At 45.9% G+C, this 26,539-nt stretch overlaps 1 protein-coding gene across 1 annotated transcript in view; it reads left to right on the forward strand.

Moving 5' to 3' along the window:
- Positions 1 to 274: 274 nt before the first annotated feature.
- Positions 275 to 26,539, forward strand: part of LOC124805410 (myrosinase 1-like) — a 120,545-nt gene continuing 94,280 nt past the window's right edge. Inside the window, exons 1-2 of the mRNA XM_047265971.1 lie at positions 275 to 420; positions 11,562 to 11,644. Of these exons, the coding sequence (XP_047121927.1) occupies positions 275 to 420; positions 11,562 to 11,644 (229 nt within the window). The remainder of the gene's footprint in view (positions 421 to 11,561; positions 11,645 to 26,539) is intronic.

Genomic DNA, 26,539 nt, shown 5'->3' on the forward strand with positions numbered 1-26,539 from the left:
GCTTCCCATACTTTTTAATCATCACGTACCGAGTTCATTTTATTTTGTTACTCTAGCTGACGAAAATAGTTCACATCATAAGTTATTAGAGAGGAATTTTCTGTTTGAGAATTTTCGTTTCCATATACTGGGAACCATAGCTGCATTAGGTTTTCACGACACACAACACACTCGGAGATTGGGCATGTTTTGTCACCACATCAAAAAAAAAGTAAGATAATTAATCATCACGATATTGTCTCAGAATTATTTATGTTCCCTTACTTCGAGCCCAATGGATTCACTGCTTGCACTCGAGAAACGGTTCGCCCCTTATGATACAGTTACCCATAACGAGGAAACTAAACAGTGCAATAACACTGTAATAGAAAATAGTGGTGTAGCTGTCATAATATTTGCACTATTGGAGAGCGCAGCTGTGTAAAAACTGCAGGTGTTAACTCAAGTAATGCAAATTCCATGATGGGAACAATATTGTTGAACTGAAATTGTCTGACAATATGTGGTCCCTTTGGCGGTGAACGAGAAGACCAATAACGTTTAAGAAGCGGCTAAAAACTGCAAGAAATATACAAACAAGGCAATAAAAATAATAAGAGAGGGAAATTTTAGCGAAAATACATGTACAGCCAGCCGTGCACAAAAGTTGTGGTGTTACGAAGTACTCTCACCCTATATAGTGCAGGGCCTGGGCAAATCCCGTTTGGCGAGCGCGGGTGCCCGCAGATGAAAGCAAGGTCTGCCCACGGCTCTCCCCCACTCTGTCAGCCAGCAGTACCCCCACCACCTACTCGCCTAGTCACGCACGTCACTGCACCGCGCGGAGCCACTCGGTCCATTTACCTCCCGTCGTTTCTATTGTCTGTGTAGACATCGCGTTGGGTGTTTGTCATAAAACACAACTACTGGGTGGAAAATGGCTGAGGAGGAGTTAAAATTGTTGAAACGAAAGTCCTTTGAGCCCATACTTGTTAATTCAGAGTTGAATGCAAAGCGGACCTCAGTTTTTGGTTTACAATACAATATTGTCTTCACAGAAGAAGTACAGTGTCAAACGACATTATCGAACGCTTCACGAGAAGGATATAGTCGGTTTCAATAATGAAGTTGTTGTGGCTAAATTTTTACTCTTTTTCGTTTATGAGCTGCTGTTGTAGGAAATAACATACGTTATTCTGTGTAGCGAAAGATAATATGGTAAATACATTATCTAATAGGTGATTCACTCCGGCTTTACAATGTGCAGAAATGCTACACATGCTAGAAAATTTCTGGAGAATCGCATGCTGTTTCAGCAGCGTGCAATGATAGCTTCATGGGTTGCAATGTGAATAAATCTCAGTACCTTTTCTCATAGTCTAGTCGGTCCTACAAATGATCCGAATTCTGTGAGCTCTGAGTATGTTGTGTGCAGGCGGTCCACAGCAGTGTACTGCAAGATGTGGGCCGTGGGGCACTGGTTTCCCGCCACGAACTGAAGGGTGTGTCATGAACATTTACATACTATTGTAAGAAACTGAGGGATTTCAATTTGATACATAACCTGAATTTTTAACTTATTTATTTAGACTTCAAGTAATAAGCTGTACGTTTTGAGCCGTCCATGGCTCGTGCTCGCCCCATCTCTTGCTTTACATACTTTTTTTTTCTGCCACCCCGTTATGTTAGTTTCAGTTTCTGTTGTCACTCAGTTGCTGCTTTGCCTCCCCATGAGCAGCAGCAGCGGCACTTATCGATGTAAGCCCTGACGTATTATCTTTGCTGACTGCTATTACTTCCCAGTTGTCGTGCGTTTGGAGTCACTTCGGATCTGCCAGTGACTTGGGAGGCGGTAGCAGTGCAGTTCGGACCTGGCAGTATTTGACTTAGGACGCGGCTGAAGTTCAGTCGGGGTGCGGCTGCAGTGAGGTCCTGACAGCCATGACTCGCCCGACGGTTGCCGATACACATCACTTGAGTGCGAAACACCTTGGTCGGTCGTCGGTCGGTCGTCTAGTCGGACGACGTGTATGTTGGCCGGCGATCGCTTATGGGTGCCGACTCGTGATTCGTCCTTGTTATTGCACAGTCGCTGCCGTTAGTATTGGTTGGTTGGTTGGTTTGTGGGAGTAAAGGGACCAGACTCCTACGGTCATAGGTCACTTTTTCCAAATACTAAAAACACCCACAGAGAACAAAAACGATTAACAGAATAGAACACAGACGACACAGAACAAGAGAAACTTAGACAAAGACCAGACAAAACGAACTAAAGTCACACAGAGTGTGACGGTGGTTGGCCGACCATAGAAATAAAAAAGGAAAAGCCAACCACTTAGAAACACATTAAAAAATCAGTTTAAAATCGTAGGCCAAAGGCCAAAATCAACAGAAAACAATAAAATAAAACAGAAACACTCAGATGAAATGATAAAAAAACCCTGCCCGAATAAAACGTAAAACTAAGTCAGCCATAGCAGCGTCATCTGTTAAAAGGGCAGGGAGCGTGTCAGGCAGTGCGAACGACTGCCTGAGCACAGCTAAAAGTGGACAGTCCAATAAAATGTGGACCACTGTGAAAACGGAGCCGCAGCGACATAAAGGTGGGTCCTCACGTCGCAATAGGTGGCCGTGCGTCATCCATGTGTGCCCAATGCGCAGCCGGCAGAGGACAACAGACTCCTTGCGAGAGACCCGCAAGGAGGAGCGCCACACACCGGTAGCCTCCATGATGGCCCGAAGTTTGTTTCGTGAAGGCAGGGCGCGCCATTCAGTGTCCCAAAGGTCTAGAATTTTGCTGCATAGGAACGCTCGCAAATCTGTCTCCGGGAGGCCAATGTCTAGAGATGGTGTACTGATGGCCTCTTTTGCCAGGCGGTCAACATTCTCATTGCCGGGTATCCCAACGAAGACCACAGAGCGGCCGCAACAGGCAAAAGTATGCAAGGACTCCTGGATAGCCATCACCAGACGGGAACGAGAGAAACATTGGTCGAGAGCTCGTAAATCGCTCAGGGAATCGCTACAGATAACGAAGGACTCACCTGAGCAGGAGCGGATATACTCTAGGGCATGAAAGATGGCGACTAGCTCAGCAGTGTAAACGCTGCAGCAGTGTAAACGCAAGGAACGTTGTTCGGAATGGTCCCCTAGAGTTAGCGCATAACCGACGCGACCAGCAACCATCGAACCGTCAGTGTAAACAATGCCGGAGCCCTGATACGCTGCGAGGATGGAAAGAAAGCGGCGGCGGAAAGCGTCCGGAGGGACTGAGTCCTTCGGGCCCTGTGCCAATGCCAGCTGAAGGCGAGGGCGAGGCACACACCATGGGGGTGTACTCAGAGGTGCCCTGAAAGGAGGCGGAAGAGGTAAAGCCCCAAGCCCGGAGAGAAGCTCTCGGACGCGGACCGCGATCGTATATCCAGCCATGGGCCTGCGTTCTGGAAGATGGACGTGCGACTGTGGGAACAGGAGCCGATAGTTAGGATGCCCGGGCAAGCTGAAAACATGGGCAGCATAAGCGGCCAGCAAACTTTGGCGCCGTAACCGCAGTGGAGGGACACCTGCCTCCACTAGTATGCTGTCCACGGGGCTGGTACGGAAAGCACCAGTGGCAAGGCGTATCCCGCTGTGGAGGATTGGGTCCAGCACCCATAACGCAGACGAGGATGCTGAGCCATAAGCCAGGCTCCCATAATCCAGACGGGACTGGATTAACGCCTGGTAGAGCCGTAACAGGGTAGATCGGTCGGCACCCCAGCGGGTGTGGCTCAAGCATCTCAGAGCATTTTGATGCCGCCAACACGCCTGTTTAAGCTGCCGAATATGAGGCAGCCAAGTCAGCCGGGCATCGGAAACTACACCCAAAAACCTTTGGGTCTCCACCACAGCAAGGAGATCGTCGGGAAGATAAAGCCGCGATTCAGGATGGACTGTTCTACGCCGGCAGAAATGCATAACGCGGGTCTTGGCAGCCGAAAACTGAAAACCATGCGCTACAGCCCAAGACTGCGCCTTGCGGATAGCGCCCTGTAGCTGACGTTCAACAGCTGCAATGCCAGTAGAGCTGTAGTAAAGGCAGAAGTCGTCTCATACAGGGAAGCGGAGACAGAATTTCCCACCGCTGCAGCGAGCCCGTTTATTGCGATTAAAAACAGCCAGACACTGAGGACAGATCCCTGTGGTACCTCGTTCTCCTGGACTTGGGAGGAACTGTGGGAGGCCGCGACTTGCACGCGGAAGGTACGACACGACAGAAAATTGCGGATAAAGATCGGCAGAGGGCCCCGAAGACCCCATCCATGAAGCGTAGAAAGGGTGTGATGACGCCATGTCGTATCATACGCCTTCCGCATGTCGAAAAAGACAGCGACCAGGTGCTGACGGCGGGCAAAGGCAGCACGGATGGCCGACTCCAGGCTCACCAGATTGTCGGCGGCGGAGCGGCCTTTACGGAACCCACCCCGAGACGGAGCCAGAAGGCCCCGTGACTCCAGTACCCAGTTCAACCGCCGGCTCACCATCCGTCCAAGCAACTTCCAAAGAGTGTTGGTGAGGCTAATGGGACGGTAGCTGTCTACCTCCAAAGGGTTCTTCCCAGGTTTCAGAATGGGGATAATAATACTTTCCCTCCATTGCGACAGAAACTCACCCTCAACCAAAATGCTGTTGTAAAGGTCGAGGAGCCGTCGCTGGCAGTCCACTGAAAGGTGTTTCAGCATCTGGATGCTATCTGGCCCAGGAGCGGTATCAGGACAAGCGGCGAGGGCACTGCGAAATTCCCACTCACTGAATGGAACATTGTAAGATTCAGGATGGTGGGTGCGAAAAGAAAGGCCCCGAAGTTCCATCCGCTCTTTAATGGAGCGGAAGGCCAGTGGGTAATTGGAAGAAGCGGAACACAGAGAAAACTGCTCTACCAAGCTGTTGGCAATTTCGTCGGAGTCTGTACAAACTGCTCCATTCAGTGAGAGCGCAGGGACGCTGACAGGGGTCCGATAGCCATACAGGCGTCGGATCTTGGCCCAGACCTGCGATGGAGAGACATGGAGGCCAATGGTGGACACATACCGCTCCCAGAACTCCTGCTTGCTTTGGCGGATAAGGCGGCGGGCCTGTGCACGCAGACGTTTGAAGGTAATGAGGTGTTCAATGCAGGGATATCGCTTGTGACGCTGGGGCGCCCGCTGGCGACCTTTAATCGCTTCAGCGATCTCAGGCGACCACCAAGGCACAGTCCGCCGCCGAGGGGACCCAGAAGAACGGGGAATGGAAGCGTCTGCGGCAGTAACGATGCCCGTGGTGACCGATTGAACCACCGCATCAATGCCATCATTAGAGAGAGGCTCAATAGCGGCAATGGAGGAAAACAAGTCCCAATCAGCCTGATTCATTGCCCACCTGCAAGGGCGCCCAGAAGACTGACGCTGTGGCAGTGACAGAAAGATCGGAAAGTGGTCACTACCACACAGGTCGTCATGCACTCTCCATTGGACAGATGGTAAGAGGCTAGGGCTGCAGATCGAAAGGTCAATGGCGGGGTACGTGCCATGCGCCACACTGAAGTGTGTGAAGGAACCATCATTTAACAGCGAAAGATCGAGCTGTGCCAATAAATGCTCAATGGTGGCGCCTCGACTTGTCGCCACTGACCCACCCCACAGAGGGTTATGGGCGTTGAAGTCGCCCAGTAATAAGAAAGGTGGCGGTAATTGGGCTATCAGCGCAGCCAGGACATGCTGCGCGACATCACCCTCCAGTGGAAGGTTAAGACTGCAGACAGTAACAGCCTGTGGCTTCCACACCCGAACAGCGACAGCCTCTAAAGCTGTTTGTAGAGGGATAGACTCGCTGTGAAGAGAGTTAAGGACATATATGCAGACGCCACCAGACACCCTTTCATAAGCTGCCCGGTTCTTATAATAACCCCGATAGCCACGGAGGGCGGGGGTTCGCATTGCTGTAAACCAAGTTTCCTGAACAGCAATGCAGAAGAAAGGGTGAAGGCTGATAAACTGTCGGAGCTCAGCTAGATGGTGGAAGAAACCGCTGCAGTTCCATTGGAGGATGATACTGTCCATGGCTGAAAAAGGCGTGAAGGGACTGGGAAGGCAAATTACGCCGCTGGGTCACCTGCTGCCTCCGATGGGGCACCTGGGCAAGTGCTAACTATTGCGTCCGAGGGACTGGCGAAATCAAGGTCCTCAGCAGACGCAAGAATCTCCACCACATCCTCAGACGCTGAGCTTGTAGGTAGTGGTGGAGTAGGTGCCACCGCAGGTGCCTTGGTCTTACAGGTCTTCAGTGTCGTTTTGTTTCGCTGTTCTTTTGGTTGCCGTAGCTGAGAGGACTTATTGGAGTCAGTCTCCGGGACCGAAGACGATCGCGAAGCTCGACGACCAGTGACCTGTGGCTTCTTCAGCCACTGGTTGGTGTCTGCTGTGGCGCTGGTAGGAACCTGGGAAGGGAGTTACCCAAGGGATCCCTTCCGAGCGAGAGAAACCGAAGAAGACTTACGCTTCTCCGGCTTAGAAGTGGGGACCTGTGTCCCTGGTGGTTTAGTGGGTGCTGCTCCCGAGGTAGATAGTGTGGGAGCAACAGCGAGAGAAGGGGCCCCCATCGTCAAGAGGGCAGGTGAGGTCCTCTGACTCTGAGAGCTGACTGTTTGTGGTGCAGCTAAAGGAGCTGGAGCAGGAGTGACATTTGAGGCATAAGATGCCATCATGCGCACGGCATGTAGCCGTTCAAATTTCCGCTTAGCCTCAGGGTAAGTCAGTCGGTCCAGGGTCTTAAATTCCATGATTTTGCGTTCTTTCTGTAAGATCCTGCAGTCTGGCGAGCAAGGTGAATGAGGCTCTCCACATTTGACACAGATGGGAGGCGGAGCACATGGAGTATCGGGATGAGATGGGCGTCCGCAATCTCGACATGTGAGGTGGAAGTTCAGCGGGAAGACATATGGCCGAACTTCCAGCACTTAAAGCACCGCATTGGGGGAGGGATATCGGGCTTGACGTCACAACGGTAGACCATCACCTTAACCTTCTCCGGTAATGTATCACGCTCGAAAGCCAAGATGAAGGCACCGGTAGCAACCTGATTGTCCCTCGGACCCTGATGAACGCGCCAGACAAAATGAACACCTCTACGCTCTAAGTTGGCGCGCAGCTCGTCATCAGACTGCAAAAGTAGGTCCCTGTGGAAAATAACACCCTGGACCATATTTAAACTCTTATGTGGTGTGATGGTAACGTTAACATCCCCCAACTTGTCACAAGCAAGTAACCTGCGTGACTGGGCGGAGGATGCCGTTTTTATCAAAACTGACCCAGAGCACATTTTGGACAAGCCCTCCACCTCCCCAAACTTGTCCTCTAAACGCTCTACAAAGAACTGAGGCTTCACGGATACAAAGGATTCCCCATCAGCTCTGGTACAGACGAGATACCTGGGCGAATACGTGTCACTGTCATTCATTGCCTTTCGTTCCTCCCACGGTGTGGCCAGGGAGGGGAATGATTTGGGGTCATAAACGTTACCTTTAAAATGAGCCCTCGAACGCTTAGACACCGCTGGCGGCTGGCCACCAGCGAGAGACGATGTACCACGCTTCATTGCGGGTCATCCTCCCTGATGCCACCTACTCCGACCAAGGGCCCTCCCCACAGGCGCCACCCAGCCACAGCAAAGGCCACCTGGCAGGATGGCCATTGCCGGGAGTCCCGATGCCACAGGGAGATGGGCATATACTCCTTGGCATACGTGGGGAGTTAACGGCGCAGGCAACTGTAGAGCGATCCCTGTGTTGTCAGGGGGCTACAACCAACAGGGTACATGGCGGCCCCACCAGAACGGACTGGCTACCGTGCTGGATGTTAGATAATCTGCACGCAGGAACGTAGTCATGCCCAAGAGATGGAGAGCGGGCAGGACTGCAATTAAACGGCGAATAAGCTGGCGAAAGGTCTGATCGCAAGATGGACACAATGCACCAAGTAAGGCGCCCTTCCCCAATCGGCTCGCTCTTCGGAAAATTTTGAGAGATGGAGGTCAAACCCAACAGGGGACCATCACATAAGGCCGAAAAGTTTGAGACGCCTTTTAGTCGCCTCTTACGACAGGCAGGAATACCGCGGGCCTGTTCTAACCCCCGAACCCGCAGGGGGTTTAGTATTGGTTCAAATGGCTCTGAGCACTATGGGACTTTACATCTGAGGTCATTAGTCTCCTACACTTAGAACTACTTAAACCTAACCAACCTAAGGACATCAAAAATGGTTCAAATGGCTCTGAGCACTATGGGACTCAACTGCTGTGGTCATAAGTCCCCTAGAACTTAGAACTACTTAAACCTAACTAACCTAAGGACATCACCCACATCCATGCCCGAGGCAGGATTCGAACCTGCGACCGTAGCGGTCGTGCGGCTCCAGACTGTAGCGCCTTTAACCGCTCGGCCACTCCGGCCGGCCCTAAGGACATCACACACATTCATGCCCGATGCAGGATTCGAACCTACGACGGTAGCAGCAGCGCGGTTCCGCACTGAAGCGCCTAGAACCGCTCGGCCTCAGCGAGCGGCTGTTGCTATGTTAAAATCTGTTTATTTTGTCAGAACACAGCAGAGTCCAGGGTCAGTGAGCCACGGACCTCGTAGCAATGGGAACAGCCCCACACACTTCGACACTGCGTAGAGACCACCAGCGGGCCTGGCCAAGCTACGCCCCGCAGAGGTTTCCTCGCTGCTCAACGCCAACCGACCGACTGCCACACATCAGCACGGAGACAGCACCAAAATAACTGAGTAGTCGACATCACAAGCTCCACACAGTTTCATGAACACTTGCACGAAGGACTAGACAACATTAACGGCAGCGACTGTGCAATAACAAGGACGAATCACGAGTCGGCACACGCAGGCAACCCATAAGCTATCGCCGGCCAACATACACGTCGTCCGACAAGGCGACCGACGGACGACCAACCAAGGTGGTCCGCACTCAAGTGATGTGTATCGGCAACCATCGGGCGAGTCATGGCTGTCAGGACATCACTGCAGCGTGCCCCTACTGAACTTCTGCCGCGTCCTAAGTCAAACACTGCCAGGTCCGAACTGCACTGCTAGCGCCTCCCAACTCACTGGCAGATCCGAACTAACTCCCAACACACGACAACTGAGAAGTAATAGCAGTCAGCAAAGATAATACGTCAGGGCTTACACCGATAAGCGCCGCTGCTTCTGCTCACTGGGAGATAAAGCAGCAACTCAGTGACATCAGTAACTGAAACTAACATAACGAGGTGGCAGTATGGTAAAAAAAAAAGAAAATAATAGGATATAAAATAAGAGATGGCGTGAACACGAGCCATGCATAGCTCAAAACGTACAGCTTCTTACTTGAAATCTAAGGAAATAATTTACATTTAATTTCTTTAAAAATTCACGTTATGTTTGAAATTGAAATCCCTCAGTTCCTTACAATAGTATGTAAATGTTCACGTCACACCCATCAGTTTGTGGCGGGAAACCAATGCTCCGTGGCCCACGGCTTGCGGAACACTGCTCTGAACCACCTGCGCACAACATACTCAGAGTTCACAGATTTCGGATCTTGTGTAGGACCGACTAGACTTCGAGAGAACGTACTGAGATTTATTCATATTGCATCCCCTGAAGCTATCATTGCCAACTACTGAAGCAGGATGCGATTCTCAGGACATTTTCTAGGATGTGTAGCATTTCTGCACATTGTAAAGCCGGACTGAATCTTATATTAGATACTGTACTTACCATATTATCTTTCGCCACACAGGATAACGTATGTTATTTCCTACAACAGCAGCTGATAAACAAAACAGAATAAAAATTTAGCCACAACACGTTACAACCATCAGCACTAATGCAGCTATGAACAAGGGTAAGATACAACTACAGAAAAACTCGAGGTATTTCTAGTGAACCAATGCGCCATATTCACTGAAAAACGTGAGGAAATGAGATAAACTCAGATGAGTGCATCTGAAAGACGTCAGTTTCAGAATAAACCAGAAGAAAGACAACTTTTACCAAAAATAGGTGTCTTTCGTCTTAAAGAAACATGGAGAGCAAATGGTAGAAACACATACGATATATGGCAACATATCGTCAGAAGGGCTTAGCACTGGTCGGACTTGCACAGAGTAGAAGAAAATTGTCACAGGTCCCTGCAGAGGAAATATGACGCAAACGCGATCAGAAGTAAAACAGCGTCTCCAGCTATCTGTTTCTACAAATATTGTCCGAAGGTGGAACTTACAGGTCAATTTGTTTCATTTAGGGTAACCATTCAAAACATAAATAAGGATGACAAGACATACAAATTATAGTCCAGCGCCCGAACCACAGCTTATACTCGCTGGGTGAGACGATGCGATGGAGGATGCGTACACTCTGCTGCATCGGCGGTTGTGGCATTTATCACATTTCTGATCTCCGCATAGGTCGTTCTAACGTGATATAACTGATGTCGGAAAGGCAACATATACTGTCGATGACAGTATTACCTCAAAAAGGCCAAGTGTGATTAAGACCTGCCGGCCGGTGTGGCCGAGCGGTTCTAGGCGCTTCAGTCTGGAACCGCGCGACCGCTACGGTCGCAGCTTTGAATCCTGCCTCGGGCACGGATGTGTGTGATGTCCTTAGGTTAGTTAGTTTAAGTAGTTCTAAATTCTAGGGGACTGATGATCTCAGATGTTAAGTCCCATAGTGCTCAGGGCCATTTGAACCATTTTGAGTAAGACCCGTGTGCGATCGCCGTCGAATTTACAGTCAAGAGCGATACAGATAGAAAAGTCGCGGGCGGTGAGGGGGGGGGGGGGGGGGGGGGATCGCTACCACGTGCTCCCCGAGTACACAACTACTGGAGTGAGTGCAGTTAGCTACAAGACTAAGAGAGGAACTTATAGCCCCGAACAACCGGAAGAGAGAAAGAAGTTGAATCGGCGGAGTCAGTTTCCCCGCTCTACTTGCTCACAGTACTTTGTTACACGGTGACAGGTGGACGACCCAGTGCCCGCACGACTTTTGCCCCTCTGAGGCTCGCATGTTGCGCCAACGGCCAGTGAAAGACCTGACGACATCGTCGTACTCGTCTATCTACTGTAGCGAAGGACAGCTCACTCTCCCTCCAACGCAGCATGTGTAATTATTTTAATTTATCTTCGCAGCATCAGAAGCAGCTCCCAATCTTATCAGCGAACGTCGTGCAGATTGTACGCTTTCGAGATAGAATCAGGTGACACTGTTCACATGATTTCTCCGATTATCTTAGTACTCTTTTTTCATAGTTGTAACCACTTGAAATCATGTGAAAAGTGTCACCTGATTTCTCCGATTATCTAAGTACTCTTTTCTCAGAGTTGTAACCACTTGAAAGAGGCGGCCTCAGGTAGCAAGTGTGAGTAATATATAAACGCCGTTGAACTGCCAGACCTTATTGGACTCCGTTTTTGCACGAAATGCAGCGAGTGGCGCTACATGTTGCGGTGTTGACCGCAGTGAGTCTGTTACTCGGAGTTCCCCAATCAGCGTTGGCATCACGCAGGGCTGCCAACCAGTTCCCAGACGACTTCTACTTCGGCGCTTCCACTGCCGCCTACCAGACCGAGGGCGCCTGGGACGCAGATGGTGAGTCACGATCTGACGTGCTGCGAAACTAAAAACATTGGAAAAAATAAAAAGGGTTATTATCCCATACCAAATTGGATAAAGAACTCGAGCTTTTAGTCAGCGCCCCCAGTAACGATCAAGCTTCTTTGTCAGATTCACTCTTTTCTATCTGTCAGTTCGTCCAAGAAGCTGCCAGACGTACCAACAAAGATGGTCAAATTGGACTTCATTTTAGAAGTAACTGTCAGACTGTCGTGGAGTATTTTGAAACTAATGGATAAGGCTATCAATGCAGACAAAACGTTTCTTGCATTGACTTTATCGCTGGATATAAAGAAAAAACAAGACGCCAGTCCAGGGGATGGTTAAAATTCATATATAAATAAAACCATGGAAATCTAATGAAATTTTATTGAAATACCACAATGAGGAAGATGTTTGCAGAATATTGATTACCATATTATGTCTTCCTGCATAATGTACGGCTGGGAAAGACGCAACACCTCTGCCGTTTTGGTAACTGCCACTGGTCCTCCGTTTATTTTGTTTCCATTTACTCTCACACAATGCAGGGAGGAAAACTGATTCTCCCTAAACATTCCAAGTGAAACGTTACCAGAAACGGTGTCTGTATCAAATTTGAGGGCAATCAATATTCCTCTGATACCGTCCACCGCAGTCTATGTTTGACAAACATATCAAACATTTGAAAAACCGATAAAGTTTTGTTCATCTGGGCCTCAGATCTTATCGTTGTTTTTGTCAGCAATAAAACTGACTACCAAATTGCAGTTGTAGCAGCACCTATCTTTCTCTCGCTCTCTGTCTCTCTGTTTCTCTCTCTCTTCCATAAACACACACACACACACACACACACACACACACACACACACACACTTTTCTACGCCCTTACCACTCTTCCTGTCCCATTCCTCTCCATCTCTCTCACTCTTTATAAGCTTCTGTATGGTAGTAAAGCGAGCCTGCCAATTTGGATATCTAAGGAAACGTTATTTGCTTCTGGCAGAGTCACAGCTGGTTTATACAGTTTGCATGTTCCGAAACAGAGACTGTCACATTTTTCTGATTTGTCATATGCAGAGAACATCCAAAAAAGCACCTTTGTCTATAGCTCCATAAGTTCTTAGTTTCGAACATAAAGCAGATGGATGTCTTTTGCGTAAGCCTGTGATATACAAAGAAATGCATTTTGTCGTATTACGCAGAAATGGAATACTGAACCGTCACGACACAAGACTTCCCTACCTCCACTTTCTCTAAAGCAGTGACAGATCTCCCAGAGGCAATTCAGCTGCACATACGCACTAGAGCTAAGCTCTACTCTTGACATCAATAAGAAAAAAGTGTACATTTTCTAAAGAAACTTCCCAAGACGAACAGAGAGAAAACGCAGGATTTTATTCTACGCGAGTAGTGCTATCTAATGGGTCGTGTTTCATATGAAGAACCTGACTTATCAGCCGAGAGAAATTAGATATATATTTCTTTCTTCTTTCTGGAGAATACCGACGCGACATCACAGGAATAACTTTGATGTAAAATGACCAACAGCTACTACAATTTTAATCATTCTGGAACTATCTTCGACGTTAATATCACCATCTGGCAGAATTTATGTTTTTAATAATGGACACTGCACGTCTACAATTTAAAAAAAAATGTTGAAATGTGTGTGAAATATTATGGGACTTAACTGCAAAGGTCATCAGTCCCTAAGCTTACACACTACTTAACCTAAATTATCCTAAGGACAAACACACACACCCACACCCGAGGGAGAACTCGAAACTCCGCCGGGACCAGCCGCACAGTCCATGACTGCAGCGCCCTAGACCGCTCGGATAATCCCGCGTGGCCTACAATTTTAAAATATAATAGATATGTATTTAGCAATGTGAATGTAGGCGACGCAGGAGTATGGCTCGACATCGTCAGAACCAGAATACAACTTGGTCGCGTTATACGACTGGTTGGTTGTAGCAGACGCGCGGATCAGTCCCGAAAAGCATACTTGGGCTCAAGGTTCGCCCTGCGGAATGTAGCCAGATAGCCACAGCACTCCCTCCGATGGCGAAGATGGACGCAGTGAAGAGGCTTGACATCGCTTACTTTCGTACAAATGAAACGTAAAGTGGTTGATAAATTAAGGAGAAAATCAATAAATATTGGTAGGGAATCAAACAATGCAATTCTGATTACATATTATAATAGGTGAAAAGTGCCATTAAAAAACACTCGATGCTGATACATTTCATTGATACGTAAGGAAATATCAAAACTAGATAACAAGGCGAACCAATTCAAAACTGAGAGCACTTTCGTTACGAGCTATGTACCACTGCAATAATTCATCATTACAGAAATAACCGCCGTCAAAAACGAGTGAAATAACCTAAAACCAAGTTGCCGTTTCATAACTTATTAGCACCTTACAATTAATTAGAAAAATAGACAGCACAAAGAAGGGCATAGGTGGTCAATAAAGAAATATCAAACGAAGAAATACTTCAACCGACGTACATACTCACTTTTTGCTACATTCGTACTATGTTTTTATTAATATGTTGCGTGCTGTCGAAGAAACTGCGATTAGAAACGCTTATTTCTGGAGACTTTTGTAAAGGCTGATCAGAAAGTTTTCCGGTAGACGGCGTTGCTGCAGCTTGTATGCAACGTAGCGCAACTACTACGCCGGCATATTAGCATCGTTATATACTGGGTGATCAAAAAGTCAGTATAAATTTGAAAACTTAATAAACCACGGAATAATGTAGACAGACAGGTAAAAATTGGCACACATGCTTGGAATGACATGGGGTTTCATTAGAACAAAAAACATCACAAAATGTCCGACAGATGGCGCTGGACAGCAAAACGTCAGTGACTGCGCATGACAATCGTGTATAAAAGGAGCTGTAATGAGAGAATCAGATTTATGGCCGTCCTATCCACCTCACTCCTACCCTCAAATACCTTGGCCTCACCCTCGACCGCCACCTCAACTGGACTCCCCATCTCCTTACCATCCAAAACAAAGCTCACAACCGCCTCTGCCTCCTGAAACTCCTGTCCGGCTGGACATGGTGTCTGCATCCTTCCACCATCCTCCACACCTACAAATCCATGATCTGCCCCATCCTTTGTTATGCCAGCATCGCTTGGATTTCCGCCCCTCCCCGGTTCTATAACGTCCTCCAAATCCTCGAATGCCATGCACTCCGCCTCGCCTTCCGCATCCGCCTTCCGTCCCCCACGCACATCCTCTATGACCTCATCCCTTTCCACCACCTTCTCCTTTTCCTTGAACACATCCGCACACTATATATTGTCCGCCGCCTTGATCCCCCTCACCCCCTGGTGTCTTCCTTCCTCTCCACTCCCAACCAGTTCCCGCGCCTTTACCGTTGTGTCCCTCCCTCTCCCCATCCCCACACCCTCCATCTCCTTTCCCAACACGTCTTCCACCGTCTACCACTCCCGGATGATGAGCTTCGCCCTGACATCTACCCTTCCTACCAACTCTAACCCCCTCTTCCTGCCTCCTCCACAGGGCTTCCTCTCCTCCCCCTCCCTCCTTCTGAGCGGATTTCCCCTCCTACTCCCTCTCCATCTCTTGTGCCTTTTTTCAGTGTCTCTGCGCTCCCTCCTGCCCTGTCTTCCCTTTTCCTCTCCCGCCCCATGTGTCTCCTGCCTCTTCGTGAACCCACGGTTGCCCCTCCTCTCTTCATCCCGCCGCTTCCCCAGCTGCCCCACGCTCTCCCCTCCTTTTCCATCCTCTCTGCCCTTTCCCTCGGCAGGTCCCGCCTGGTAGTTTTATTCTTCGTTGTGTGTGCTCCAAGTGGGTTTTAAGTGTGCTGTTTCGGAGTGTTTTTAATACTGTGGCCAACTTTTAACCTGTGCATGCGCATCCAGTGTCTTCTCTGTGTTTTAAGAATCGCCAACTGCGTTTTTTTTTAACTTTCTGGTGACTTTTTTAACTGTCCCCAATGAACGTCTACATGTCAGTGTATTTTTACCTCCATTTTCTCCCCTTACTCTGTTTTATGTTCCCCTTTTTTGCCTCCTTATGTATGTATTATTTTATTCTTGTTTTAGTTGTCATGTCTCTCGGCTGAAGAGCGGCGGATTATGCTGCTGACAGCCATCCCCTGCCCATATGGGGCAGGGGAATGAAATCACAATAAAGAAAAAAAAAAAAAAAGAGAATCAGATGCGCCAGCAGTCGCAGCATGTTGACGTTACACAATTTAGGTTAAGTAGTGTGTAAGCTTAGGGACTGATGACCTTTGCAGTTAAGTCCCATAAGATTTCACACACATTTCAACATTTTTTTTTAAATTGTAGACGTGCAGTGTCCATTATTAAAAACATAAATTCTGCCAGATGGTGATATTAACGTCAAATATAGTTCCAGAATGATTAAAATTGTAGTAGCTGTTGGTCATTTTACATCAAAGTTATTCCCGTGATGTCGCGTCAGTATTCTCCAGAAAAAAGAAAGAAATATATATCTAATTTCTCTCGGCTGATAAGTCACGTTCTTCATATGAAACACGACCCATTAGATAGCACTACTCGCGTAGAATAAAATCCTGCGTTTTCTCTCTGTTCGTCTTGGGAAGTTTCTTTAGAAAATGTACACTCTTTTCTTATTGATGTCAAGAGTAGAGCTTAGCTCTAGTGCGTATGTGCAGCTGAATTGCCTCTGTGAGATCTGTCACTGCTTCAGAGAAAGCGGAGGTAGGGAAGTCTTGTACTTTTACTGAAGCTGTATTATCAGAGTGGGGAATGTGCTAGTTCAGCGCTACGATCCTATCGCCATAGGGAGAGGATTCGAATGGGTAAAGGTCCGTTGACAAATGCAGCTGTGGCGAGAATGATTTCGAAGTTCGAAGCCATGGGTTGTTTAGACGATAGACCCCGTAGAGGCCGACCGAGCACAAGGCGTAATGCTGCTGAGACAGTTCAGGAAGAAATGGAGAATGTAGCGGGTTCGTCTATGCACGGAGAAGTCAGCGCTCGTGCAGTCGCACGTCGCATCGGCATTCCATAGACTACTGTTTGGTTGGCACTTAGGCGTACCCTCCTATGCTACCCGTACAAAATCCATCGGCATCATGAAATGTTACCTGGCGATTTAGTGAAGCGGAGGGCATTTGCGGTGTGGGCGTTTCAAAAGATGGCGGAAGATGACGATTGGTTGAGTAAGCTCCTTTTATACACGATTGTCATGCGCAGTCACTGTCGTTTTGCTGTCCAGCGCCATCTGCCGGACATTTCGAGATTTTTTTTTTGTTCTAATGAAACCCCATGTCATTCCAAGCATGTGTGCCAATTTTTACCTGTCTGCCTACATTATTCCGTGGTTTATTAAGTTTTCAAATTTATACTGACATTTTGATCACCCAGTATATAACGATGCTAATATGCCGGCGTAGTAGTTGCGCTACGTTGCATACAAGCTGCAGCAACGCCGTCTACCGGAAAACTTTCTGATCAGCCTTTACAAAAGTCTCCAGAAATATGCGTTTCTAATCGCAGTTTCTTCGACAGCACGCAACATATTAATAAAAACATAGTACGAATGTAGCAAAAAGTGAGTATGTACGTCGGTTGAAGAATTTCTTCGTTTGATATTTCTTTATTGACCACCTATGCCTTTCTTTGTGCTGTCTATTTTTCTAATTAATTGTAAGGTGTTTGTAAGTTATTAAACGGTAACGTGGTTTTAGATTATTTCACTCGTTTCTGACGGCGGTTATTTCTGTAATGATGAATTATTGCAGTGGTACATAGCTCGTAACGAAAGTGCTCTCAGTTTTGAATTGGTTCGCCTTGTTATCTAGTTTTGATATTTCCTTACATAACAATGAAATGTATCAGCATCGAGTGTTTTTTAATGGCACTTTTCACCTATTATAATATGTAATCAGAATTGCATTGTTTGATTCTCTACCAATATTTATTGATTTTCTCCTTAATTTATCATCCACGTTACGTTTCATTTGTACGAAAGTAAGCGATGTCAAGCCTCTTCACTGCGTCCATCTTCGCCATCGGAGGGAGTGCTGTGGCTATCTGGCTACATTCCGCAGGGCGAACCTTGAGCCCAAGTGTGCTTTTCGGGACTGATACGTGCGTCTGCTACAACCAACCAGTCGCATAACGCGACCAAGTTGTATTCTGGTTCTGACGATGTCGAGCCATACTCCTGTGTCGCCTACATTCACGTTGCTAAATACATATCTATTATATTTTGAAATTGTAGGCCGCGCGGGATTAGCCGAGCGGTCTTGGGCGCTGCAGTCATGGACTGTGCGGCTGGTCCCGGCGGAGTTTCGAGTTCTCCCTCGGGTATGGGTGTGTCTGTTTGTCCTTAGGATAATTTAGGTTAAGTAGTGTGTAAGCTTAGGGACTGATGACCTTTGCAGTTAAGTCCCAAAAGTTTCACACACATTTGAACATCCAAAAAAAAAAAAAAATGGTTCAAATGGCTCTCAGCACTATGGGACTTAACTTCTGAGGTCAGTAGTCCTCTAGAACTTAGAACTAGTTAAACCTAACTAACCTAAGGACATCACACACATCCATGCCCGAGGCAGGATTCGAACCTGCGACCGTAGCGGTCTCGCGGTTCCAGACTGAAGCGCCTGGAACCGCACGGGAACATCAAACAGCTCAGCTGCGGTTCAGACTGTAAGAATAAATATTTTAAAAATTTAGTGCACTTGTATACTTTCCATTGATAATGTGTCATCCATCGTTAAATATGCATGCGATTTTAACATACGATATGCGTAGTAAAGAAAAAATTTTCTATTTCTGGAAAAAAAATTTATTTATTCCTCTACATTAATGCTATATCTTTCAAAATAGTCCGCATTGGATATTATACACTCATCCCATAGCTTTTTTAACCCAGAAATGCTTCTGGAAAACGATCATTAAAAAGCATTTAGCTCTCTCAGCGATGAGTTTTTTTGCTTAACTTGCGACATTTCTGGCTGTAGAGCCATAATATTCCATCCTACCCACCACTACATAGTTTTGTTGAGATTGTGTTAGCTGAGGTATGACGTCAGAAGGGGCGTGAGAGACCGAAAACATATAGTACAATGAGTACCATTTCCGTGAAGAATTGCGCTAGTTTAGTAGGAGGATAACATGGATGGCTGCCACCACAGGAGCCAGAGCGCCAAATCTCAAAGTGTAATAATTGAGATTTAATTATCAATAATACAAGTAACCCCTCAATGGTATACTAGCATCCATTCCTTTCAGATCTGATATTTACAATAATCATCGTTAACATTATAATAAGGATATATAGACGAAATACTTCATGCACCTTCAACTTCTATAGGAATTGTGCGCCGAGAAAAGTGATTCGGGCAGACCACTCCACTCTGTTAGGAGGGCCATAAGAGACACTCAACAGCAAAAATACTGGGACACTGCAGACAAAACGGCAGAAAAACGGATCATTTGGGAACAGTAGCATAAAAATTGGGCCAGAGCGTGTCATCAGACAGAGGAAGTGGGTCACTGATTCAGGAAATGGAAGCTATCTGACGGTCATTATATTCACTTATGCCCCGTATCTTAAGGATTGATTACGTCACGACACATATTATGGACCAGCCAAGAACATCTGAATTGCAGTTACAGCATCTGTATACCAACAAACACGAAGCACAGAGGGTTTCAATAATGCGTTTATAAGTGATCACTATCTATCATTCAGGCTTAAATAACAATGAAAGACCAGTTCTGCCAACTCGATCCTCGACCTCGTCTTTTTCAAGTTGAGATGATAGCTTCGCACGTTTTAGAATGAAGATAATATCGACAAGGAGAGTGCGTTGGAGCCTGTCTGTCGTGGCGTAATGATTAGAAGAGTGCTAATCTGAAGGTCGCGGCGGACGGACACTCGAGCGTGGAGCTTGTGTTTACTTGCTGATACTGCGCGGTTCTCAAGTGTCTTTACTTAGCGATCTTTTCAGGTTGATAACGGTTCCTGGCAAGTGTTGTTTACGTGTATCTTCTCTATTTCAATAGTGCAACTGCAATGGAAACACACCCCAGAAAGAATACTTTCAAACTTGAATTCTCAAAGGATAACGAGCAGCCAACAGCCTTAGAAAACGAGCAGCAAGTAACTATCAGTCTCAGACTTACTGGAGATCAAGTGAATGGTATACAGCGTAACAGTCTATAATTTATTACAAAATTAACTTTCATCCAGTTTACGAACGTGTTGTTTGGTACTCTTCACGAAATATTGACATGGTACTAACTTCCGAACTCCAAGTTTTCTGTCGCTGCATAGAAGGCAACGTGCCCAAAGTGTTTAATATACTAGTGGAATTGCCGAACGAAGTTAAGAGACGAAAGTTACATTTGTGGTATTTAAAACAAGGTATGGGCCTACTGTTAACAGTTTCCTGTTCCCAGTCATATACGATCAGTAAAATTGGAGGTGAAAAAGCTAGTTCCATCAGTGATCGACTCGAGGAACTATCAGGGCTATGTAACGTATCTGGGGCAGCTCTCATTGTGTTTCATATGGAACCAAACCGACCATATTAAGCAGGACTACTAGAGGCGGAAATTTCATATGTAAATAAATATTTCCGAAGGTCATCCTCTATTTGCTGATCGGGTTCCGGGTACAACAAGAGATTCAGATGTAAACACTGCTGTCTCAGCTGGGAACCGTGAGCAGTTGAGGACGCAGTTCGTGATTCAACAGGACAGAAACAATGTAGAGAATCGATCTGACACTAATACCAGGAAAACAGCTTCAGCAGCAAGTATTCAGGATCTGTCTAGCCTCCTAGTTGAGTTCAACAGTGCATCTTACTCCGACAGTGTTGAAACACGAAATCATGAGCCACGTGACGTAGCAGACACTAATGTGAACGTGAATAGGCAAAGTCCGAAACTCAATCTCACCAATTTCTAGGTGGAAGCAAATCAAATCGTTGCGTTGCTTGAAGAATCTGTAACAAACTCTGAAGTGCAGAGTAATATCCATTCCACAGAAACAGACACAGAAGAAGTTCACTTAGCAGAGGAGCTACAAAAGAAGACAACTGCAGCTCAAGGTGTAGGACTACAGATTCACAGAAAGAACGAACAACATAAAAGGAAGATATCAGGGACTAGCACTGAAAAAGCGCAGGAAAAAATAGAACAAGACCTCTTACACAGTCAAATACTGACCTAGGTGAGAGTAATGTGTCAGGCTCCAGAAGATCCCCCCACACGGTGCACCCTAAGTTCCACTAGGACCAAAGTGCTGAGGTCATCAGTCCCTAGGCTTACACATTACTTAATCTAGCTTAAACACGCCCGAGGGAGGACTCGAACCACCGACGGGGGGAGCCGCGCGAACCATGGCAAGGCGCCTCAAACCAGGCAGCTACCCCGCGCCCTATGAAGAAAGGGGAAGACGAAAAGAAAGGACCGAAACAGGGTATTGTTGTGACTACTGAAAGTAAGCGTAAAATCAGAAAAAGAGACGCGAAACCAAATCTAATCACAAAGATTAAAACAAAAGCCGAAACTGATTGTCAAGAAATCGTCAGCCATCGTCAGAAATCGTTGCAGAACCATAAAGTCTGCACTTTCAACGAAAGCAAAATCTCTTCGTGGTTAAAACTGGTATGTCTTCAACAGTTTTTATATGCAACTGTATAAGACACAACATTACTACCGAAAGTTTCTACCATCTCAATTTCAGGCGAGAATTATGATATACGTAGATTAACAAAGGATGGTACACCATCTGTAGAAACTGGAAGGTTGTAAAAAGACGGGCGTTAACAATGTCCGCAACAGGGACACATTTCTTAAATGTATACACTCCGTCTGGAAGTAACTATAAAAACTTCACAGATGCTAAGTTCATTAAACACGAACTTGTGCCTGTTTAGCCGATGACGTGGAACAAAGTTGAAACTCAGGAGTTTTTAATTGTGGCATTATCCAAAGGGACCAAACTCCAACTTACAACAAGTGAGCAGAGCTGGAGCATATCATCACAAAGCTAAGTATGCGGGACATCTGGGAGATTGCAAACGACGACACAATGGCCTACACCTAAGTCACCAGCACTTCGGAAAGTAGATTTAATGGGATCTACGAGTCACGAGATACAGCTATTAATGTCACATCTGCTGAAATATGGCCAGTAAAATTTTCGGATCACTGTGCCTACACAACCAGAATTAATTTGGCAAAACAGCAGTACTTTCTCGGCAGGGTCTATTGGAAACTAGACAGCAACTCACTCAGCGATATAGATCATTGGAGATGCTGTTTAGAACATGGAGGGCTTCCATAACAAATATTAGGAGATACCCAACAAACTGCAGTGGAGGGTGGAGCATGCGAAACCAAAACTGAAGACGCTGCGGTTGTAACAGGCATGACTGGAAGAAGCGCTCTGAAGTATTTCTTTTCCTTTGTCTTCGAGATCTCTACACACACTTAATACAGAGTTTTCGAATCCCCTAAAACCGCCGTCGGGACAGAAATGTCCCATATGTAGCCGATACGTTCACATCTTGTTCGTAGTCTTCTTTATTTTACGGGGTGAGGTTTTTTTTTTAACAAATAGTCACACTAATGGTCTGTTTTTTTGTTTTAACTCTAGACATCGAATATTTTCTTATTTCTTGCCTGCATCAACTTAAATACGCATACGCTTGAAAACTGTTCGTAATATCGTGAAGAAATTTTGCATTTCTATAGAACTACAGCCAAGTCAAAAAGCTTTCAGTAAAAAATGATGATTTCTGCAAGTAAGATAGAACAGGTAACACAGAATCGATGTCTTGGCATAATCTTATACAGGTCTATATTTTCGCACACAGTATCTATAAATGAACGTTGCGATCTGTGCAAGTAAATGTGTTTCTTTCAGGTACCTACGGATCATCACTGTCTGTAGACTGAGCTTTGCAGTCTGCACCAACATAGGAACTTGTAACAACACGTTTCCTGCAAACTGGTTTTTCACACAAAGCACATCTATACCTACTTTCTTGTCTTGGCAAGATTTTCACACCTGGCAGATGACTTCCGCCTATGTGTGATGATTCAACGTGAATAACTCTGTCTTCTGTGTGATGTTTGGCCAGCTTGAGTGAAAAATCTCGTTTGTTGTTTTGATGTTTGTTACACCGCAGTAGGACACACAGCCATTGATCTAAAATGTATAAAAAGTTATCTTTATTATAGTTATTCTTTCACTGAATATTTGAGGGCCATATATAATTATTTGTAACATGTCCCTGCGTCAGGATTTGACTTCCTGCAAGTTGCAAACTATATAGCTGGACGGAAGCAACTGACAACGGTTACAATCTTTCCTGGCTCTCTTTGATACACATGGAGGATCATATCGTCGTTTTTGAAAGCTACAGTCTTGTATGGGTTCTCACGAGCTTTATGCACACACTTAGACACTTCTTTTGGAATTTTGTTTATTCTAATAAACACGCTTGTTGACTTTGTTTCCAAATGGCATGATAGTGAAAGTGAAGTGAAGAAGTTGTCACACGTAAAATGCCTTCCTCTATTTAGGTGTAGGAATAGTTTCTTCTTTAGTACAAATTCGCTCAGATTTACACCAGCATAACGAGTTTCATTTAACGTATATTTGGAATCTTTATCGACAGGCATGCAGTATGTCTGCCCATTCATGTTAAATTGTGACAAAAATGTCGCATTGGGGAATCTAGGATTTTTTATTTTTCATTTTTTTTAAGAACGCTATTATGGGAGACCCCGTGAAATGCTTTAGAGAAGTTTAATTTGCAAATGTCCGTTATTTCTAGTACATTATATTACGCAAGTCGCTTCGTGTGCGTGTATGGTACTACTTTCGAGAACAGAGCACGTTTGCTCCTCTCTTGTCAAGATTTTCATTACTTCCATTAGTGCGGAGTTAATACTTGGGCCAAAATTTCATAACCTGCCTACATCCAAGTTGTTGGCCTCAAAGATTCTATGACTGTTGATGGATATATCTTCGGTATTAAAACGATTAGTTTTTCCTGGAAACTTGCAAGGAGTTGTCGGATGTTCCAGACATCGTTAAAAACATCAACAAGTTCGCCTTCCAGAATGTCACAATAAGTGAGGTAGAATTCCGTTCGCAATCCATTTAAACTTGGTGATTTTGCTATCGGACTGCTGGACAATGCTTCAAACGCATGATTCCGTATTCTATGAGATATCCGCTCTCTCTCTTCTAATTGTATGAGAAGTTGGAAGAGGGTTTCCGACTTTTACTGTTTCTTAGCCTTGTTCAGTCTGAAATAACTTCTATTAACTTCTCTAAAGCATACCGAGAACAGCGCAGGCATTTGAAATTAGTAATAAATTCAGAGAGATCATGAGATAGCGCTCGTTGGCATTATGCGATCAGTGTGACACGGTTTCCACTATCAACGGAATTTCACGCAATCGTGATGGAACCACTGGTAAAGAAACTAAACAGTGAAATTCCGAGTTTGACTTTATTATGAGAAAAAGTTACGTGCAGCGCTCTAGCCGACAACTTGAGCGTATTTGTTTCGTTAGAGAATCAGATAGCAACTTTCAGAAGCATTGTAGCCGCTGTTGCCGAGATACTGGAGCCATTATCAACTATAAAAAATTTCGAACAATGAATCTTGGCAGTGCTCTATAATTAGACGAACAGCAGTGGATCTCTGTAGCGAAGAAGATATTAGGTCTTGGGATCGACCTCGTATCATACCCACTGAAGACGGCGGTTTGCAGCTGGCGTTCAACGCTGCCCAAAGTTAGAGATAATGTCCAAGAGCACTTAATGCGTCGTTTAAACATGCATCAAGAAACAAAATTGGTAAACGGCTGCAACTTATTCGGTTTTTTCTATGTCGTATTCACGTTACCGGCCCCGCAACAACAGTTAGGGTAATTCGCGAGAGGAAGAAATATCTTCAAGATCAAATAGAGATTCCTTGCGAGAAAGATGGATCGGCATAACTGATATAGAGCAAACTTGCAAGCCCTTCCTGGTAACAGTGTTATTAATGAGACAAGAGTAAATTCTCCAGATCTGACGGATATCTTTGCAAACGCTATTACTCCTGAAAGCCGTATAGCACCTGTTAAGATTGGAAAATAAACCCAAAACTTAACTTCTTGAAAACGCCAATAATTGAGAATAGCTACACAAGCCGGAGCGCTAAACTGTGCACTGAAAGGAAATGGTGACCAATTTACAAAAAGATCTCGAAACAGAATCCAGAACAAGTACCCTTTTTTAAATTGGCCTGAGGTCTGGAAAAATATTAATAACCATCAGTTATCAACAGATACCAGATCGACGTGGTATAAGGTTGTCAATGAAAGCGTTCTAGTACATAGTAAGCTACATGCATTCACTAAACCCTCTCCTTCAACTGTGTAAAATGTAACAAAGAAGACACATTGACACGCAGATTTACATGTAGCACAGCCACCGAAGTATGGCAGTGGCTTCGAGGAAGACTTTGGTACCAGACTAAGAACGGCGATACGGAACGTTCATGCAGAACAAGTGCTACTGCCAGACGTAAAGCTATTTCCAATAGAAAACACAATATAATTATCAGGTCACTTGCTCCATTATGTAATGAACGTGGCAACCCAAAGCTCTTGAAATTCAAATATAGCCGCGCAACGCTGCGTGATGAACCGCAGAAGAAACGAAAGTATGAAGTGCTAATTGCTAACTATACAGTGGCGTGGTGTTCTTATACTTAATATTGCAACCATTCATTTCTTTGTTGTTTCGGTTTCTTTAAGCAACGTAATATTCAGCCATCAAGTAACAATGGGAATACATAATTAATATTACACACTGAAGAGCCAAAGGAACTGATACATATGCCTAATATCGTGTAGAGCCCCCACGAGCACGCAAAAGGGCCGCAACACGACGTGACATTGACTCGACTTACGTCTGAAGTAGTGCTGGAGGGTACTGACACCATGAATCTTCAAGGGCTGGCCATAAGTCCGTAAGAGTAGGAGGGGGTGGAGATCTCTTCTGAACAGCTCGTTTCAAGACATCCCAGATATGCTCAATATTGCTCTGGGGATCGGAAGTGTTTAAACTCAGAAGAGTGTTCCTGGTGCCACTCTGTAGCAATTCTGGACGTGTGGCTTGTCGTATTGTCACGCTGGAATTGCCCAAGAGCCAAAGGAACTGATACACATGCCTAATATCGTGTAGAGCCCCCACGAGCACGCAAAAGTGCCGCAACACGACGTGACATTGACTCGACTTACGTCTGAAGTAGTGCCGGAGGGTACTGACACCATGAATCTTCAAGGGCTGGCCATAAGTCCATAAGAGTAGGAGGGGGTGGAGATCTCTTCTGAACAGCTCGTTTCAAGACATCCCAGATATGCTCAATATTGCTCTGAGGATCGGAAGTGTTTAAACTCAGAAGAGTGTTCCTGGTGCCACTCTGTAGCAATTCTGGACGTGTGGCTTGTCGTATTGTCAAGCTGGAATTGCCCAAGTTCAGCGGAATGCACAATGGACGTGAATGAATGCAGGCGATCAGACAGAGTGCTTACGTACGTGTTACCTGTCGGAGTCGTATCTAGACGTATCAGAGGTTGGAGTGGTCTCCAACTGCACATGCCCCACACCATTACAGAGCGTCCGCCAACTTGAACAGTCCCCTGCTAACATGCGAGATCCATGGATTCATCAGGTTGTCTCCATGCCCGTACACGTCCATCCGCTCGATACAACTTGAAACGAGACTCGTCCGATCAGACAACGTGTTTCCAGTCACGAACAGTACAATACCGGTGTTGACGGGCCCAGGTGAGGTGTAAAGCTTTGTTTTGTACAGT

The sequence above is a fragment of the Schistocerca piceifrons genome, chromosome 7 (assembly GCF_021461385.2).
Source record: "Schistocerca piceifrons isolate TAMUIC-IGC-003096 chromosome 7, iqSchPice1.1, whole genome shotgun sequence".
Taxonomy (NCBI): domain Eukaryota; kingdom Metazoa; phylum Arthropoda; class Insecta; order Orthoptera; family Acrididae; genus Schistocerca; species Schistocerca piceifrons.